This window comes from Symsagittifera roscoffensis, chromosome 10, assembly GCF_963678635.1.
Source record: "Symsagittifera roscoffensis chromosome 10, txSymRosc1.1, whole genome shotgun sequence".
Classification (NCBI taxonomy): Eukaryota; Metazoa; Xenacoelomorpha; order Acoela; family Convolutidae; genus Symsagittifera; species Symsagittifera roscoffensis.
Window position 1 is genome coordinate 21278953 of NC_087071.1, and position 14796 is coordinate 21293748.

The following is a 14796-nucleotide window of genomic DNA, read 5'->3' on the forward strand; positions in this document are numbered from 1 at the left end:
AATCGATTCTAAATCAAGTAAAGCAATCATCTGTTTTAGTCAGCAAAAGATGTCGATTATTTACAATTCCAATAAATAAACAATAAATTAGTAATACCAACATACCATAGGCAAATAATAGACATGCAAATTTACATTTTAATCTGAGAGAATCTGACTTGTTTCAGGTGATCTCGATTTTGTTTAATCGAAACCGAATTTCAAATACGGCCAAAAATTGATTAATACTTATTGATTATTATTTAGTAAATCTCATTTTCATTCTTCCAAAAAAGCTAGTTGACACGCAGGTTAAGCGTGATTAAAAGAATCTAACGTTTGCTTTTCAGTTATTTTAAAATTATGTTAGTTGGTAGACTATTATTTAAAAAACAAATTAGACAAACTCTGAAACCGTTCGGAATTTTTGAAGCAATTTTTTCTTAACCTTCATCATTTTCCTCGTGATTAAGCAGCTATGTGTTCAACTTCCATATGTGAGATTCCCTCAACAAGTTAGTCTCTTTCTCAATTTTTATCGTAATTATAGAGTTTTTTTAACTAGTTATAGTGTTTCTGGATGTTTTCAGATCTTTGGATTGTGCTTCTAGCAGTTTTCTCTGGGTTGCCACTATCACAAATTGTAATCGGTGAGTCAGTTAAAAGTTCTTGCTGAGCTGGCTTTATGCAGCATTTCTAAAGGATGCAAAAAAAACATAAATGAAAAATTTTGAAAAGCGGATACGATTTTTTCACTCGGCGGAGTTTTAGACAAAACAGTAATTTTAATGAACATTGAACACTTTTATTTTACATCAACAATTCATTGGTTTTTCAATTTTCCGCCAAATTGTGCCGCACTGCAGTTAAAATGCTCCACACGACCATTTTTCAGACAAATTTCGACAATTCCGTCCAAAATAAAAACATTTTACATTGACTAGCGCTCCCATCATAAGCTTTTTGTTTCAAAAAATACCCCTTTATGGGTGCGAACAAACTGCGGATTAGCTTGTATTTGTTCCGACTATTTTGAACTAACTCAAAGAAAATTTAAGAGGTCAAGTGTGGTGTCACATTAAAGCCGTAACAGCCGTGACAGTCAATTTATTTTTAATTAATTATTTGCTAGGGTGGCGTCCCTCATGCTTGAAGGACCGAATGCTTGTAATTTATTTTAGCTTACTTTCAGCCAATCAGAATTGAGTATTCAAAATCTCAAAGTAAATCGTGAAAATCTTGAAGTAAGAAAATAAATCCAGGCCAATAGTGTTAATACTGACCGATTAGATAATAAGCCGATGAGTTTTCAAGAATGAAAAATTCTTATGATTTTGAACTCATTAAACTTGATGTTTATCTGAATAGTTTTGCGGTTGTAACCCGCAATTTGTAATATATTTGATTATTTTCTACTGATTTAAAACATTTTCTGTTAATATTGACTTCGATTTTGTGAGAAAGGCATTTAGCCAATAGAAATGCTTAGCGATTTTGATTGGCTGAAATTTTTCAAGCATTCGGTCCTTCAAGCATGAGAACCCTCCCCATTTGCTAGTATTCCAGGAGACTGTTGAAGAGCATTGAGAGTGCGATAAAAGAGTGCTATACCTAGCAGAGATCAACGCTTTGAAGTGTTATAGAACAATGCGGTTTTTCAACAGGTTATGTCAGTTTTTTTGAGGTTAAGTCTTACAAAGCGTTTAGGTTCAAGTTTGTCTTGAGGTGGCTCAGTTCGGTTTTGGTTTCAAGTCCTAATTTCCTTGCTGAAAGGAAGGCAAAATACACTGTTAATAACAAATGATCATTTAATGTAAAATTATACAAAATTTTTTTTATAGTTTCAAAAATGGATTTGAAATTTTAGAAAACAAATCAAACAAACCAGCAAAATTCCTTCCAAAAAAATCAAACACCAACAGGGAAAACAGTAGAAAACACGAGAAAAACAAATCAAACACCAACAATTTCCTTTTTTGCAAACCTTGATTTTCTCCTACTGTCTGTTGACCATGCTCAATGGAATGAGATGAAGTTTTTGCTCCGACCCTTCTCAAGAAATGGAGGAAAATAGGGTTGGGTTTTTGAAAGGGTTGGGTTTTTGAAAGGGTTGGGTTTTTGATTAGTTTCCAGTCGATTTTAATTATCTCAAGGAAATTAACAAAAACAAAAAAAGTATCTGCAAGTGTCACTCACGTTTTTAACGTGTTGTAAAATATGGGTGATGTTAGTTCATTCTAACATTTTCTCGCCTAAATTAATTTTTTTTTTTCGTAAAATCAACTGAAAGTTTCAAAATTTTTTAATGCTTGGTGTAATCAAAACTTTTTAGATTCATGCTTCATTTTTGATATTGGTTCAGTAAATTAGCAGGGTCAGAACATTTTGTGCTGCTTACACAAGGGCGTTGGTTTGATCAAATTGCAGAACAAAATTGAACAAGACTGCTCGTATCAAGGCGAGGACCTGAATGTTCCGACTACCTCTTAAGGTCTAGGGAGCAGTAATAACATGAAAAATTAAATGTGAAATATATATATATATATATATATTTTAATTTAAGATTTTTGCAAAAATCATCCCCGCACAGGCTATTTAAAGTACAAAGTGATAATTTAAAGTACAGAGTGATAATTTGAAGTACAAAGTGCGAAGAAAAAAACCCGAACACAAATATTCCGTTATTTTTGTTACGAAAGTCGGAACAATAAACACTTTGCTACAGTACACAAATGTGTAAAAGTTAAGACTAGGAAACGCGCTCACACTGTATGACATGTTTTTCATTGAATACTTAATTGCTTCTTCAAGTTGTCTGCTTACTTTTCTCTGAAAGCTTGCAAACTCTTTTCTCTGTGCTTTTTGGTGGCGTCACTCATGCTTGAAGGACCGATTGCTTGAAATTAATTTTAGCTTACTTTCTGCCAATCAAAATTAAGTATTCAAAATCTCAAAGTAAATCGCAAAAAGCTCAAAGTAAGAAAATAAAGCCAGGCCATTAGTGTTAATATTGACCGATTAGATAATAAACAGATGAGTTTTCAAGACTGAAAAATTCTTATGATTTTGACCTCATTAATCTTGATGTTTATCTGAATAGTATTGCGGTTTTAACCCGCAATGTTTATTATTTTTTGATTCTTTTCCACTGATTTAAAACATTTTCTGTTAATATTGACTTTGACTTTGTGAGAAAGGCATTTAGCCAATAGAAACGCTTGTCGATTTTGATTGGTTGAAATTTTTCAAGCATTCGGTTCTTCAAGCATGAGCACCCTCCCATGCTTTTTTTGTTTGTTTTTTTTTCGTTCATAGTTTTCTGTAATTTATCTAAGAAATTTTATGGCTCAACACCGATTATATGACTTTCTTTCCGAGTCAAATTGTGCAGTTTTGATTTAATTAAGTTGACTAAGATTCGCGAGTTGTTTTTTGATTTGGCATCAAATATGAAGTTTTCAATAAATATATTGGACACAATCTTGAAATTTTGAAGAAAAAAAAACAAGATTTCAAGCTAAAACAAACTCCACATAATTCTTTTAAATTTAACGTTAGCCTTTTTGTTGTTGTTGTTATTGTGTTGTTTTTGCTCTGAAAAAAATCTATATCAGTTGTCGACTCTGAAAATTTTTTTTTCAATTGTGGGCTTGAGTTTATTCAAAAAGTTGAGGCATCTGAAAAAATCCATAACACTTGTGGGCTCTGAAAAATCTTTTCAAGTTGTGGGACTGATTTTATTCAAAAAGTGCAGGTCTCTGGAAAAGCGCAAACGCTTTGCATTGCTTTTGTGGGAGTTCACTTCCAATTTTAAAAATTTATTTGCAATTTCAACGCCACGTCAAAAGTCAAAATTTAAGACTGTCAAATGAATTGTGAAAAATTTTCTCTTTAATTATTAGCTCAAAGTTCGAACAGAAAAAACTAATTAAGAAAAGCAAATGACCTCTTTTGTAGAAACTTTTTGCTTGCGAAATTAAAATTTCCAGACAACAAGTATGTCACAAGGTCACCTAAAAAATAACGCTTGGTTACAAAAATTGTCACATTGGCAGATATAGAGAGTTGCAAAAAGTAGGAAACGACAGAAGTAGTTATAAGTAGTAGCAAAAAGTTCGGACAGACAGAATTAATTAAAATGAGCAATCAGTGCTTTTTGACGCTCTTTTCCATGCAAAATATGAAACGAACAACCTTGAGTTTTTCAAATTCAAAATGCGAGATCGTCGATTATCCGATGATTATGCTAGCCTAATATTTAAATGCTGCGATGAACATTGAAATTTTATTATAAAACATTTAGCAAATTTAGTTACAAAATTGAAATCTAGAATTATTTTCAACAAAATAAAACAGATTAGGACGCCCCAAAAAAGCGGAAGTGAAGCTGATCAAATCATTCAAAATTTGGTAACTAATCGCAAAAAAAACATAAGCTTTCCTGAGCAGTAATTTTCCTGTTTCAATGCTTACTATTCGACGCTTCGGATGCAATTGCCCACCGTAGTTATAGGATTTGAGCGAAGCTCTGCTTTATGAACTTTCGACGTTATGTTTATTTCAGTTTTTATTTTCGTTGATTTCCAGACAGCTGCTTTTTTAATTAACTCTGTCGGTCCTTCGCGTATGAGGAATTCTACCAGAGCAACTGTCTCGGCATAAGCAAAATCTTAAAATGAAACAAACATAAAATCGAAAGTTCGCGTAGCACGATTCTTAAATTTGCTTAAAGTCTTTCACCATGCCGTGCAGTCACATTTCGAAAGTCACAAATCCAACTGATTAAAACTTCAGGTATCCTCTATGAAAGACACTGCAATGGGGAGAGTGAGTCCTATCTGGTGGTTTGGAATCTGGTCAGTGGGGTCTTGCTTCTCCTCGCCCTCCTCATGGAACTGGTCTACTCTTGCACCATGCGAGTGGTGCTATACTACAAACAGGCGGGTAACATATCGGGGTGGGGGAAACTAGAGTAACTATACTTAGTAAGAAAAAGTTGGACTATACAGAACTTATGAAAAAGCAGTCTGCCAATTTTGAGCAGCGTTTTCAAGTAAATATAAATTTTTAGTTGACCTTGAGTCATACTTCGTCAGAAAAATAGTTATAGGAGATATCAGAGTAGAGAGGGCAAGCTAGCGAAATAGTGAACTAACAGAATGCTAGTTAGTCTTGAAAAAAGACAAGAATGCTGACAAATATCGCTAGAACAGACTGCTTAAACTCCTAAAGAGTCACTAAAACCTCGAATCTAAAATTCAAATAGTTTCTAAACTCGGTTAACAAAGTTTTAAAAACTTTTTTTAAATGAAATTTTATCACTGGATCAAATATATCAAAAAAAGCTTGTTGTAATTATTATCATTAAAACTGTTGCTCACTTTTACTCTCCTGGGCAAATTCTTTTCCTTACAGAACTTGCCAATTGGAGGAGGGGTTGAGGATGGTGGGGGCAAGAGGGCTGTTAGCAGACACCCTATAGTGCCCAGAAGAGTGGTGTACTATCCGGCTATGGTGGTGATATTCCAGATAGCACTCGGAGTCTCATCTGCACTGGGTAAGAAGTTTAAACCTATGATGGCATGACATACCTTTGCAAAACTCTGAAACAAAAATTTTCATCAAAGAGGGGTCACTTTGACTTTTTTAGTAATTCAAAAATCACGCTGAAAGTACGAAGTTTGTCCCGACGTTTTTAAAGAAATCAAACCTGCAGTCGTTATTTTAAATGGGTCCTAAAAACTAAGCTGAAATCCAAATTACATGTCATAGAGAAGTGCAAAAAGTTCGGACAGACAGAAATAACTAAACAGCAATCGTACCATTTAAACGGATTTTTGCATGCAATTTCTTTTTTCAGACAACCTTGAGACACAAAATCGGACCTAATTATTATATTTTGCATGCAAAGTTTTTCCAAAATAGGGCAATTAATCTTTTTAAATCAATTTTGTTTGTCAGAACTACTTTTTGCTACTAATTATAATTTGCTTGACATTTTCATGAAAATTCCTGGTGTCGTCTGCGGTAAACTTCAATATTTGTGCTGTTTGAAGTGCGTTGGGGAAATGGCTAAAATCGGTGAACCATCATTGGTATGTACAAAAATCAAAGTGCGAAGTAAAAATTTGCGGTATCCAAATTTCGAAGTGGCTAGCGTTCGGACATTGAAAAAGTCCACTATTTTTGTGTTAAAAAGTTAAAAAACGAAAACTAAAAAGGCAATGATATTCATTGTACTCAAATTACCAAATTAATTATTGCAAAATATCCGCCAAGACACCAAGAAGACAATTTGATTTTTTAGGTCTCTACTCTGTGTTCAAATACACTTGCACCCCCTTCCTCAACTCCTTCACCACAGCAGCTGTCTACTCCCACTTACTAGCAGTGCTCACTCTGCCCCCCTTCTGCTGTGTGAGCTACTCCTGGCACAGGGCGGAAGAAGAGGATGCAGTCGCTTTTCTACATGCAGGAGGGTCGGTAGATTTATGAAATTGGTCAATTTTAAGTGCAATTGGCCGAAAGGGTTTTTGTCGCTAGTATGAGACAATTCAGTTCAATTGGCCGAACTGGCATTTTCTCTCTTTTACGTGCAGCGTTCGTGGAATTATGAATTTGTCTTTCAAGGGTAGCTTTGGTGTGATGGTGTCTAGTTCTTTATTGGGGCGCAAGTTCTTCCAGTTGTTTAACTCAAATTCTTCAGTTAAAGTCAGCCATCAATTTTTTCATTTAGAAGAAATTTGATTAAATATGAACCAAATAAACTCGTTTAGAGACGTTCACATAACAAAAATCCGGCTTTTGATCAAAAAGTTCAAAAAAAACATAATGTGAGCTACAATTTGAAATATCACTTAAAAACATGATGTGAAATAACGAAAGACAATTTGAAATATCACTTATAAACAAGCTATGATATACAGTTTGATCTTTTTGTTTATCATTTTCAATGCGTAGGACTATCTTTTTTTTGTAAAGATACAATTGTAAATGTAAACGAATTTTAAAAAGTGCTTTTGTTTTCAGTTCTCAGAACTCGCTCAACTCTAACCAAGAAGGAAGAAGTTCCACCAGTCACTTCTACGAGAGAACCACTCTGAGCAGAAATGACAATGCCAGTCAAGATAACAAACACGACCACACCAAGGGGGCAAGAGTGTTCTTACGCGGGGTGAAAATGGAGAAAAATAAAGCGGTAAGAACCGAACATGTCTATAGTAGAGATGCTATAAAAACAAGTCGGCCATAATGGAGGTTTTGAAATTGTTCTAACGTATATTGTTTGGGTCGGCAGGGGGTCGAATCCTTAAGGGAAGGGTGTCCGCCCCAATCAGCCCCTGCTTGTACTGACACTAAGTTGAAAGAGAGTTCAAATGAAAAAAAAACTACACCTTTTTTGATAAGTTTTTTTTTATAATTCTAGTTCCGACACTCAGCGCACATCCGTCATTCCTCCAGCATCGACAACATGAAATACCAATCTGCCTCCAATGGCCCCTCAACCAACAACCCCCCAATCTCAGCCATGAACCCAAACTACACCCTGGATGCACACAATGTGACTTCCAGACATAGATTCAACACTATGGCAGTCACAAGCCCCCAATTTGGAAGGGGAGGCAACATACCGGGGGGAGGGTTCTACGCAGGGATCGTCAATAATCTATTTAAAAAATTTAATCAGTTTTGTCTAGATTTTGATGACTTTCGCTATATTGCGAAAATCCATTTAAATCCAATATTTTTATGCAATAAAATATTTTTTTGTCTACCGTAAAAACAAAACATTTAATCCATTCTAAATTGTATCCATTCACGTATCTAAATGGTCTAACATAAATCGATTTCTATACAGTATATTATCTGTATAAAAATCGATTTAAATTTATACAAGCTTTGCAGTCTTGTTCGTTTTAAAAGTAGTTAGCAGTAGTTTTTTTTCAATATAAGATGCAAAACACAAAGATCACCAGCATCCAAGTTTTATGTAATAAATTATAACGGATTTTAATGATGATTTTTGACAATTATAATGGATGGACCCAAGTTTTTGACGATCTTTCTCGTTCCTTTGTACCAGTGCTTTCAGCAACCCAGTGAACTCAGGCCATTATGAGAATATTGACGCCAGGTTAGTCCATACATTTTGGTTTGCATTATTTACTCCTGACTCGGGTCGATGTGCTCGATTTATATTTCGACTTTGAAAGTCGAGCAGGTGCAGTTTTGCGACTGAAATTCCGTGTTCGAGAAAAGCAACTTTAAGTCGAGCGCAGTTTTTTTCTTTAACCAGCCAGAGGCCTAGCCCGAATGTTAATTATTTAAGGTTAACTCAACAATGGCTATCTTACAAGAGCTCATCTTATAAACTACAGCGTACATGCGCTTTGAACCCGCCATCATATGATTGCTGATTGTTTTAAGTCGAGAAAGTCGAAACACACCATAAGTTGGCTGAGAAAGTCGAAACATACCAATTGTTGGGCGAGAAAGTCGAAACGTAAAGCGAGCACTTCGAGCTGGGTAGTTCATATTGCAGAAGTCTCCGTCCTTCAGCCGAAAAAGAGACAGTTAAAAAGGTTATTATTGTAATTAGATTAGCCTATCTGGCAGCTCAGAAAGATGTGGTGGGTGGAGTGAGTGTGACTCATCGCGGAGTGAACCAAAGGGGACTGAGGGGGCTGGGAGGAGGTATTTATGCAGAAGATCGGGCGTCACCCAATCACTACTTGACACCACAGCAGATTAGTTAGTTCATTCTGATTTTAAAGATAATTTTGCCTCAGAAATTAAATAAAAAATTGTATGAAGGAAAAAAAACGAACTAATTTCTGCAAAGCAACAAAGAACTAATTTCTGCATTAAAGTGTTCATCGAGGACACAACAGCTGTTATCCGTGTTTACGAAAACGGAAAATCAGAGTATTGAAAATTTCATCGATACTTCATTAATAAATTATCGCTAATTCATCACTAGTTCATCGATAATTCATTATCATTGCTTATTTTGAAATTTCCAGCGCTGAATCAGTGCTATTTCAGCACTACAATTTGCTAGTTAGGTAAACAATTAAAGCTAAATCGTTGATGGCTATCACTGTTTTTTCAGTTTTTCATCGCATTTTTCAGTGGGAAATCAAGCCGGGGCTTTCACCGATCCAATTTGGAACAAAATTGTTTGACTATTTTTTTATGTGGACCCGGGTTGAGTTCCCATCGCAAATTAAGAATAAGTTTGAAAAAAAAAACATTGATCCCCCCAATCAATGATCTAGCGCTAAACATTTGCCCGAATAGCAAATTTAGTGCTGAGTTTGCAGTAATTCAGAGCTGAAAACTCGAATATTTAAACGATGAGTTAGCGATGAATTAGCGGGTTATAATACTTGAATTCCCCTTCTTTTTACCCATTCGCCATTTGTACCCCCAGTAAATGTGGGGTGGGGATTGGGGATTGGGTAATAAACTTGAGGAGGTAAATGGAAAGCCACCTAGGGGTGTGAGGGTGTGGAATGTGTAGGGGAGAGGAGTCCCCCCCCCCTCCCCCACATGTACTTTTTTGCCCCAACTCCGAATTAAATACTTAAACCCAAATTAAATCCAAAAAATCGAAAATATAAAAAACTTATATTCTGATATGTAAACATTGGTGATTCTACTGTATTACACGATATAGTAACCTGAGCGTAAGATTGATAAGTCATTAGTTTAAGTGGTACAGCAAATAAATGGTCGAGTTCGAAATAGTTCATTCTTCGAATATATCGTGCCTCCTATGCCAGAAAATAAAATTTGACACAATCGGCAAGCCCCCCGCAAAATCGGAACAAAGTAAGCTAATGTTATGAAACATTAGCTTACTGCGTTGCTTGTTACGAATCGTCGCCTGTTTTCGAATTGTCGCCCTAGCCAATTTAAAATGTTTTGATAGTTTCTTGATAGTTTAAAGATTTAGTTGTCGTAAATAGATTACGCTTTACCTGAGCTTCAAAATTTTTAGTTTTCACAACTGGATCTACAGCAAAGTGGAAATTAGGATTCTAAGAAACTCAATCGTTCGACGAATGTTAAAAAAATTGCTGTTCAATTTGGTTTTAAATTTCAGATCGAAGTTCGACTCCTATCGACTTCCCCCCTCTGAGCTCCCTTCAAAATAACCCGGTGCAGAACATGATACGAACAGGAGGGGGCAGCCGATCTACCCTCCCCTTTCCCATTGACATTCCAAGACTTATTGAACAACAGGTGTTGCAGCAGCAGGAAGCGATGAGCGGTAATAAATTAAACAACAGGATATTTTTGAGATACTTTAGAGCAAAACATGCAAAGTAATATGATAAAACAATGCATGATAAAACTTTCGCCTGATCCTAATCAGTGCCTTATCTTGATTTTTATTAAAATTTGTCAAACAGATCTATAAATTTTAAAGTGAACAAAAATGACACTGCAAAGTTTTGAAAAAAGTAATCCAACAACTACAGCTAGACAGTTAAACTATTTCAAAATCCGATTAGGTATTATCTCACTCCAAAAGGGTTCTAAGGGAAGTTCAACCCCCCCCCCCCCCCCCTCCCCACTGTAAACACTAATGGGAAAAACTTAAATAATAAACACGGTACTCAACCTGCGTACTCAAAATGCTTTTTTCAGTAGCAAATAGTTACTTTTAGTATCAAAATGACGACGAAAAATTAAACACGCTATTAGTCAGTTGGTCATGAAAACCTTCGAGGCCAAAAAGTGCGCTGTAAGAAGCTCAAAAAAATTATCAATACAGAAAAAAACTGGAGGGATTTAAGATCAATTTTATCAATTTTTCAAAAAACTGATTAGTTCCCAAGCACCTCAGATTGATCTCTCAAATCAATTAAGTACCTACAAACTAATGTATTCGCGGGATCCAGAATTGCATCACAAACTTTCGTTTTTTTCGGAAGAATGCGGTTGTTCGAAACAAAAACTTGAAAAATTGTAAAACCGTTTTTTGAAGTTGATAAAATCGATTTTCTAAGCTCTCCAAAAACGTTTTAACAGCTATTTTACCAAAAAATGTTCTGAACTGCAGGCCCCGCACGCCGTTTGGGGATTTTTTAAAGGTTTTGACCAAAAACATTGCTTTTTTATTGCGTGCTCCCCCTTTTTTGTCCAAAAACTAATTTTATTGATGAATATCTATGATTTCGTTGATGCTTTAGAGCTCAAAATCTGATTTTTATAGACATTTTCTTGATTTGTTTCCTAGAGTTTCCCCACAATCTGGTGCAAATTGAAGAGTTTTGCTGGTTTTTTTATTTTTGTCATGATTTTCATTTGTCTGGCATGAGTTTTTATTTGAAATTTTTTTTCTTCTAGATAATATGTTTTCGCAAGAAACATGTTAACATGTTTTCGCAAGATTCAAATTTTAACAAGAATTGTTTTGAATTAACTTTGAATGGATTTTTAGACACTAAAATTAATCTGCTCATGTTTTTAAATAATTTTAAGTTTTTTTAGTAAGATTCGGATGGATATAGCTAAGATTGGGATAGATTTCAGTGAGTTGGGAAATCCATCCAAATCGATTTTTAATAGATTTTTAGACACAAAATCGGATTAAATAGATTTAAAATCCTTTTCAGTTCGTAAAATGTACATGGTTAATCGATTTGGATCGATTTCAAATCAATTTAAAATAAATATAAATCAATGCACAATCATTTTTGTCCTTGTGGGCTGTAAAAAAATGCTGGTCATGTAAATGTCAAACAATTTGCTAAAACTGTGTAATCGAGTTTCGAAAAGATTTTTCGTTGTTTTGACATAAAATTCGGTGTTTGATGTAAATTAGTAAAAGCAAACACCTTCCCTAACCTTGGCGAAACTATTAAATCAGAAGAATCAATATTAACATTCAGATGAAATGAAAATCAAAACAGTTGTATCAAATGAAAAAAAAACCAAAGCGCACTAACAAATTCAGACAAAAACTTTGATACCAAAAGCAGCCCAATACTGCTACAATTTAGAGTTTTACCTTACCTGCACCACAATTTGAAAATTGAAAAAAAACGAGTATATGCTTGAAGAAATTTGAATTTAATTGTAAGTGTTAAAATAAAGCAGACAGAATAATAGGTACCCTCACTCAGTAGAAAGAGAAAATAATCGATTATATTATGATTATAATCGTACTTTTAGCAAAATTATAATTAATTATAAGCGCCGATTTTAGATAATAAAACGATTTATAATCAATTATAATGATAACATTTTTGGTGACATTTTAATAAATTATAATCAATGATAATTGATTATAATTTTTTGAGAAATCTCTTATAACCTCTTATAATCTCTTATAAACTGTTATAATCTATTATACTACATTATAATCCCTTTTCTATCAAATTAATATTTCACAAGAAAAATCAATTATAATGGATTATAATTTAGCTATTCTGCATGAAAACACAGTAAAAATCAGTAAGAAGTGAGAATCAGTAAACCAGGGGAGGATTTAGGATTTTCGCGAGAGAGAGAGGAGGGTCTCCTAAACCCTGTAAAGGTTCCATTGATTTCAAGCTTTCCCAAAGCATTTTAAATACCCTTTTTTGATCAAATTTCACGCGCCGCAGGCAAAATTTAAAAAAAAACGGGCCAAAAAAGGCATTTTTAGGCCTTTTTTGGAAACATTTGACCAAAAAATCGCTTTTTTCCGGCGCGCACCCCCCTCAGGAATTCGACACCCTGCTAACAACCCAAAAGGTCTCCCCATCCCCCCCACTATTTTGAGATCCCCCACTATTTTGAGGTCCCCGTTCCTATACCCGCTGATGGGTATAAGTACAATATTAAGGTTTCTTTTATTTCAGTAACCAACTGAAGCGCACACAAAACAGAACAAAACTGAAACGAAGTGAAGCGATGACAAATTTGGCGAATAAAAATGGATTATAGTCCATTATAATGGATTATAATACAATAAAATTTGAGGAAAAAAAATCTTTCGTAAATTAATCGATTATAATCGATTATAACGTTTTTTTTGTTTCGAAAAACAGTAATATTATAATCCATTTTAATCGATTAAAATCTTTTTTTTTGAAATTTATTGAGACTGATTATAAAATCCATTATAATCTATTATTTTATCTTTTTACTGAGTGCGAGTATAAAAAATGCCAGCCAAAGTTATGGAACGCCAAATTAAATCATCCGCACAAAATATAAGAAATAGCCGAGAACTCACTTGGTTTGATTTTTAGTTTAAAATGCAGACATTTAGATACACTGGTTGAATATCTTTTGAAAGTTTCCTCTAATTCAGAAATTTTACACAATTTTTGACGGTTTTCATAATGTAAATAATTGTTTTGAGATCATTGAATTACAAAAAACTTCAAGTTGGTTTAGCGAGTTTCAAAATATTTTACTCAAGATGTTTATCCAAGTTTTCTAGGTTTGTTTGTACAACTTTTGTTCATACAAGTTTTACAACACTCTTTATGTAACTGATATAGTTTTTGAGAATAAGTAAATAGTTAGTCTGTTTGATCTGTTTTTAGCTCAAAAAGAGCTGGTAGGCGCTATAATGTCACCATCCGAAACACTGACCCCAAATTCAGATGTGGGACCTAAGCTAGTGCCCAACGGGTCGGCAGTATGGGTCAAAGAAACTGAAGAAACCAAGGCTGATGACGAAAGTGATGACGTCATCATGACTCATGGGGGTGTTGCTGACCAATCAGAGCGCGAGAACCCGACTGCGAGAGACGACAATGCTGGCCTAGTTGCGGCTGCGAGCAAACAAGCGACAAAAAAGATCGATCGACAATCTGATGTTTGAAAAGTGCTTCAAGCTTATTAAATAATACTTGAAAAAGTAACAGAAGTCATTGGTTCGTTTTTTACTTTGCCCAAAGTAACGTAAGAACGCATTGTTTTCTAATTGAAAAAATAACTTAAACTAAGCGATGCTGTCGTATTTAATTTCAACCTATCACATTTTAGCATTTGATTCATGTTTTCAAATTTTAAGAAATGAAATTTTGGGGCGAATCAAGTAAAAAGACAAGAACTGCTTATGGCGCTTTTTAAAACTCAAAGTATAACACCAAAACCATAAACTGATAATGATGAAGCTGCTTAAAACAATTTCGATTGAGTCTTTTCTGTTTTACAAAAACTAACAAATTGCTCAAGTTCTGCCTTTACTAATGATATTCACTGAGAATAAGTTCAGACTGATCAGATTTGAGCGTTATGATCCAATAGTCTAAAAATCAAAAAACCAGTTAATGAGCTTATAATATAAAAGACTATTTAAATGGTGCTATGAGATCCAGGTCATAACGCTTTACTCTTATATGTTAGTCATTCGAAAATACGAGTTATGGAGTTTATTAACTAGTAGACCAATCCGCAAAACAGTTTTTTTTGTTGAATTAAAGAGAATGAAGTGCACTTTTAACTTGAGCCGAGACAAGAAATTAAATCAAAAACGTTCAAAAACACGTGGCTTCAAACATGGAGAAACTTTCATACAAATATGGGAAAAAGAAATTATGGGAGGTAACATAGAAGTGAAGTATGGGAGGTGACGCATAGAACTGACATCTGAAAAATTAACGCATTTTTGATGTGTGTGTCGTCTTCTCTACAACTACTGAAAATATAGCTTTGAAACTTTGACAAATGCTAGATGAATTTTTTTCAAGTAGCTAGCCCGATGAATGATTAAATTTTTGTTTTAAAGGCGTGAAACATCCAGCAGATCATAACTAGTTTCAAAGAAATTTTTGCCAGTTCAAACTTTTGATAAACTTATACTGG

General features: G+C 34.4%; 1 protein-coding gene across 1 annotated transcript; it reads left to right on the top strand.

Annotated features, from left to right (window-relative positions):
- Positions 1-142: 142 nt before the first annotated feature.
- On the top strand, positions 143-14413 carry LOC134855242 (uncharacterized). Its single transcript, XM_063871704.1, has 11 exons — positions 143-494; positions 570-629; positions 4774-4919; positions 5395-5536; positions 6287-6458; positions 7009-7177; positions 7406-7631; positions 8062-8113; positions 8579-8730; positions 10088-10255; positions 13530-14413. The coding sequence occupies exons 1-11, from the start codon at positions 458-460 to the stop codon at positions 13808-13810; spliced, it is 1605 nt and encodes a 534-aa protein (XP_063727774.1). The 5' UTR covers positions 143-457; the 3' UTR covers positions 13811-14413.
- Positions 14414-14796: the final 383 nt, after the last annotated feature.

Bases quoted from the DNA above. Each gene is read 5' to 3' on its own strand.
- LOC134855242 (XM_063871704.1), top strand. From the start codon at position 458: ATGTGTTCAACTTCCATATGTGAGATTCCCTCAACAA. The intron at 7,632-8,061 runs GGATCGTCAATA...TCCTTTGTACCA, and splicing joins GGGGGGAGGGTTCTACGCAG to GTGCTTTCAGCAACCCAGTG. The intron at 8,731-10,087 runs GTTAGTTCATTC...TTTAAATTTCAG, and splicing joins CTTGACACCACAGCAGATTA to ATCGAAGTTCGACTCCTATC.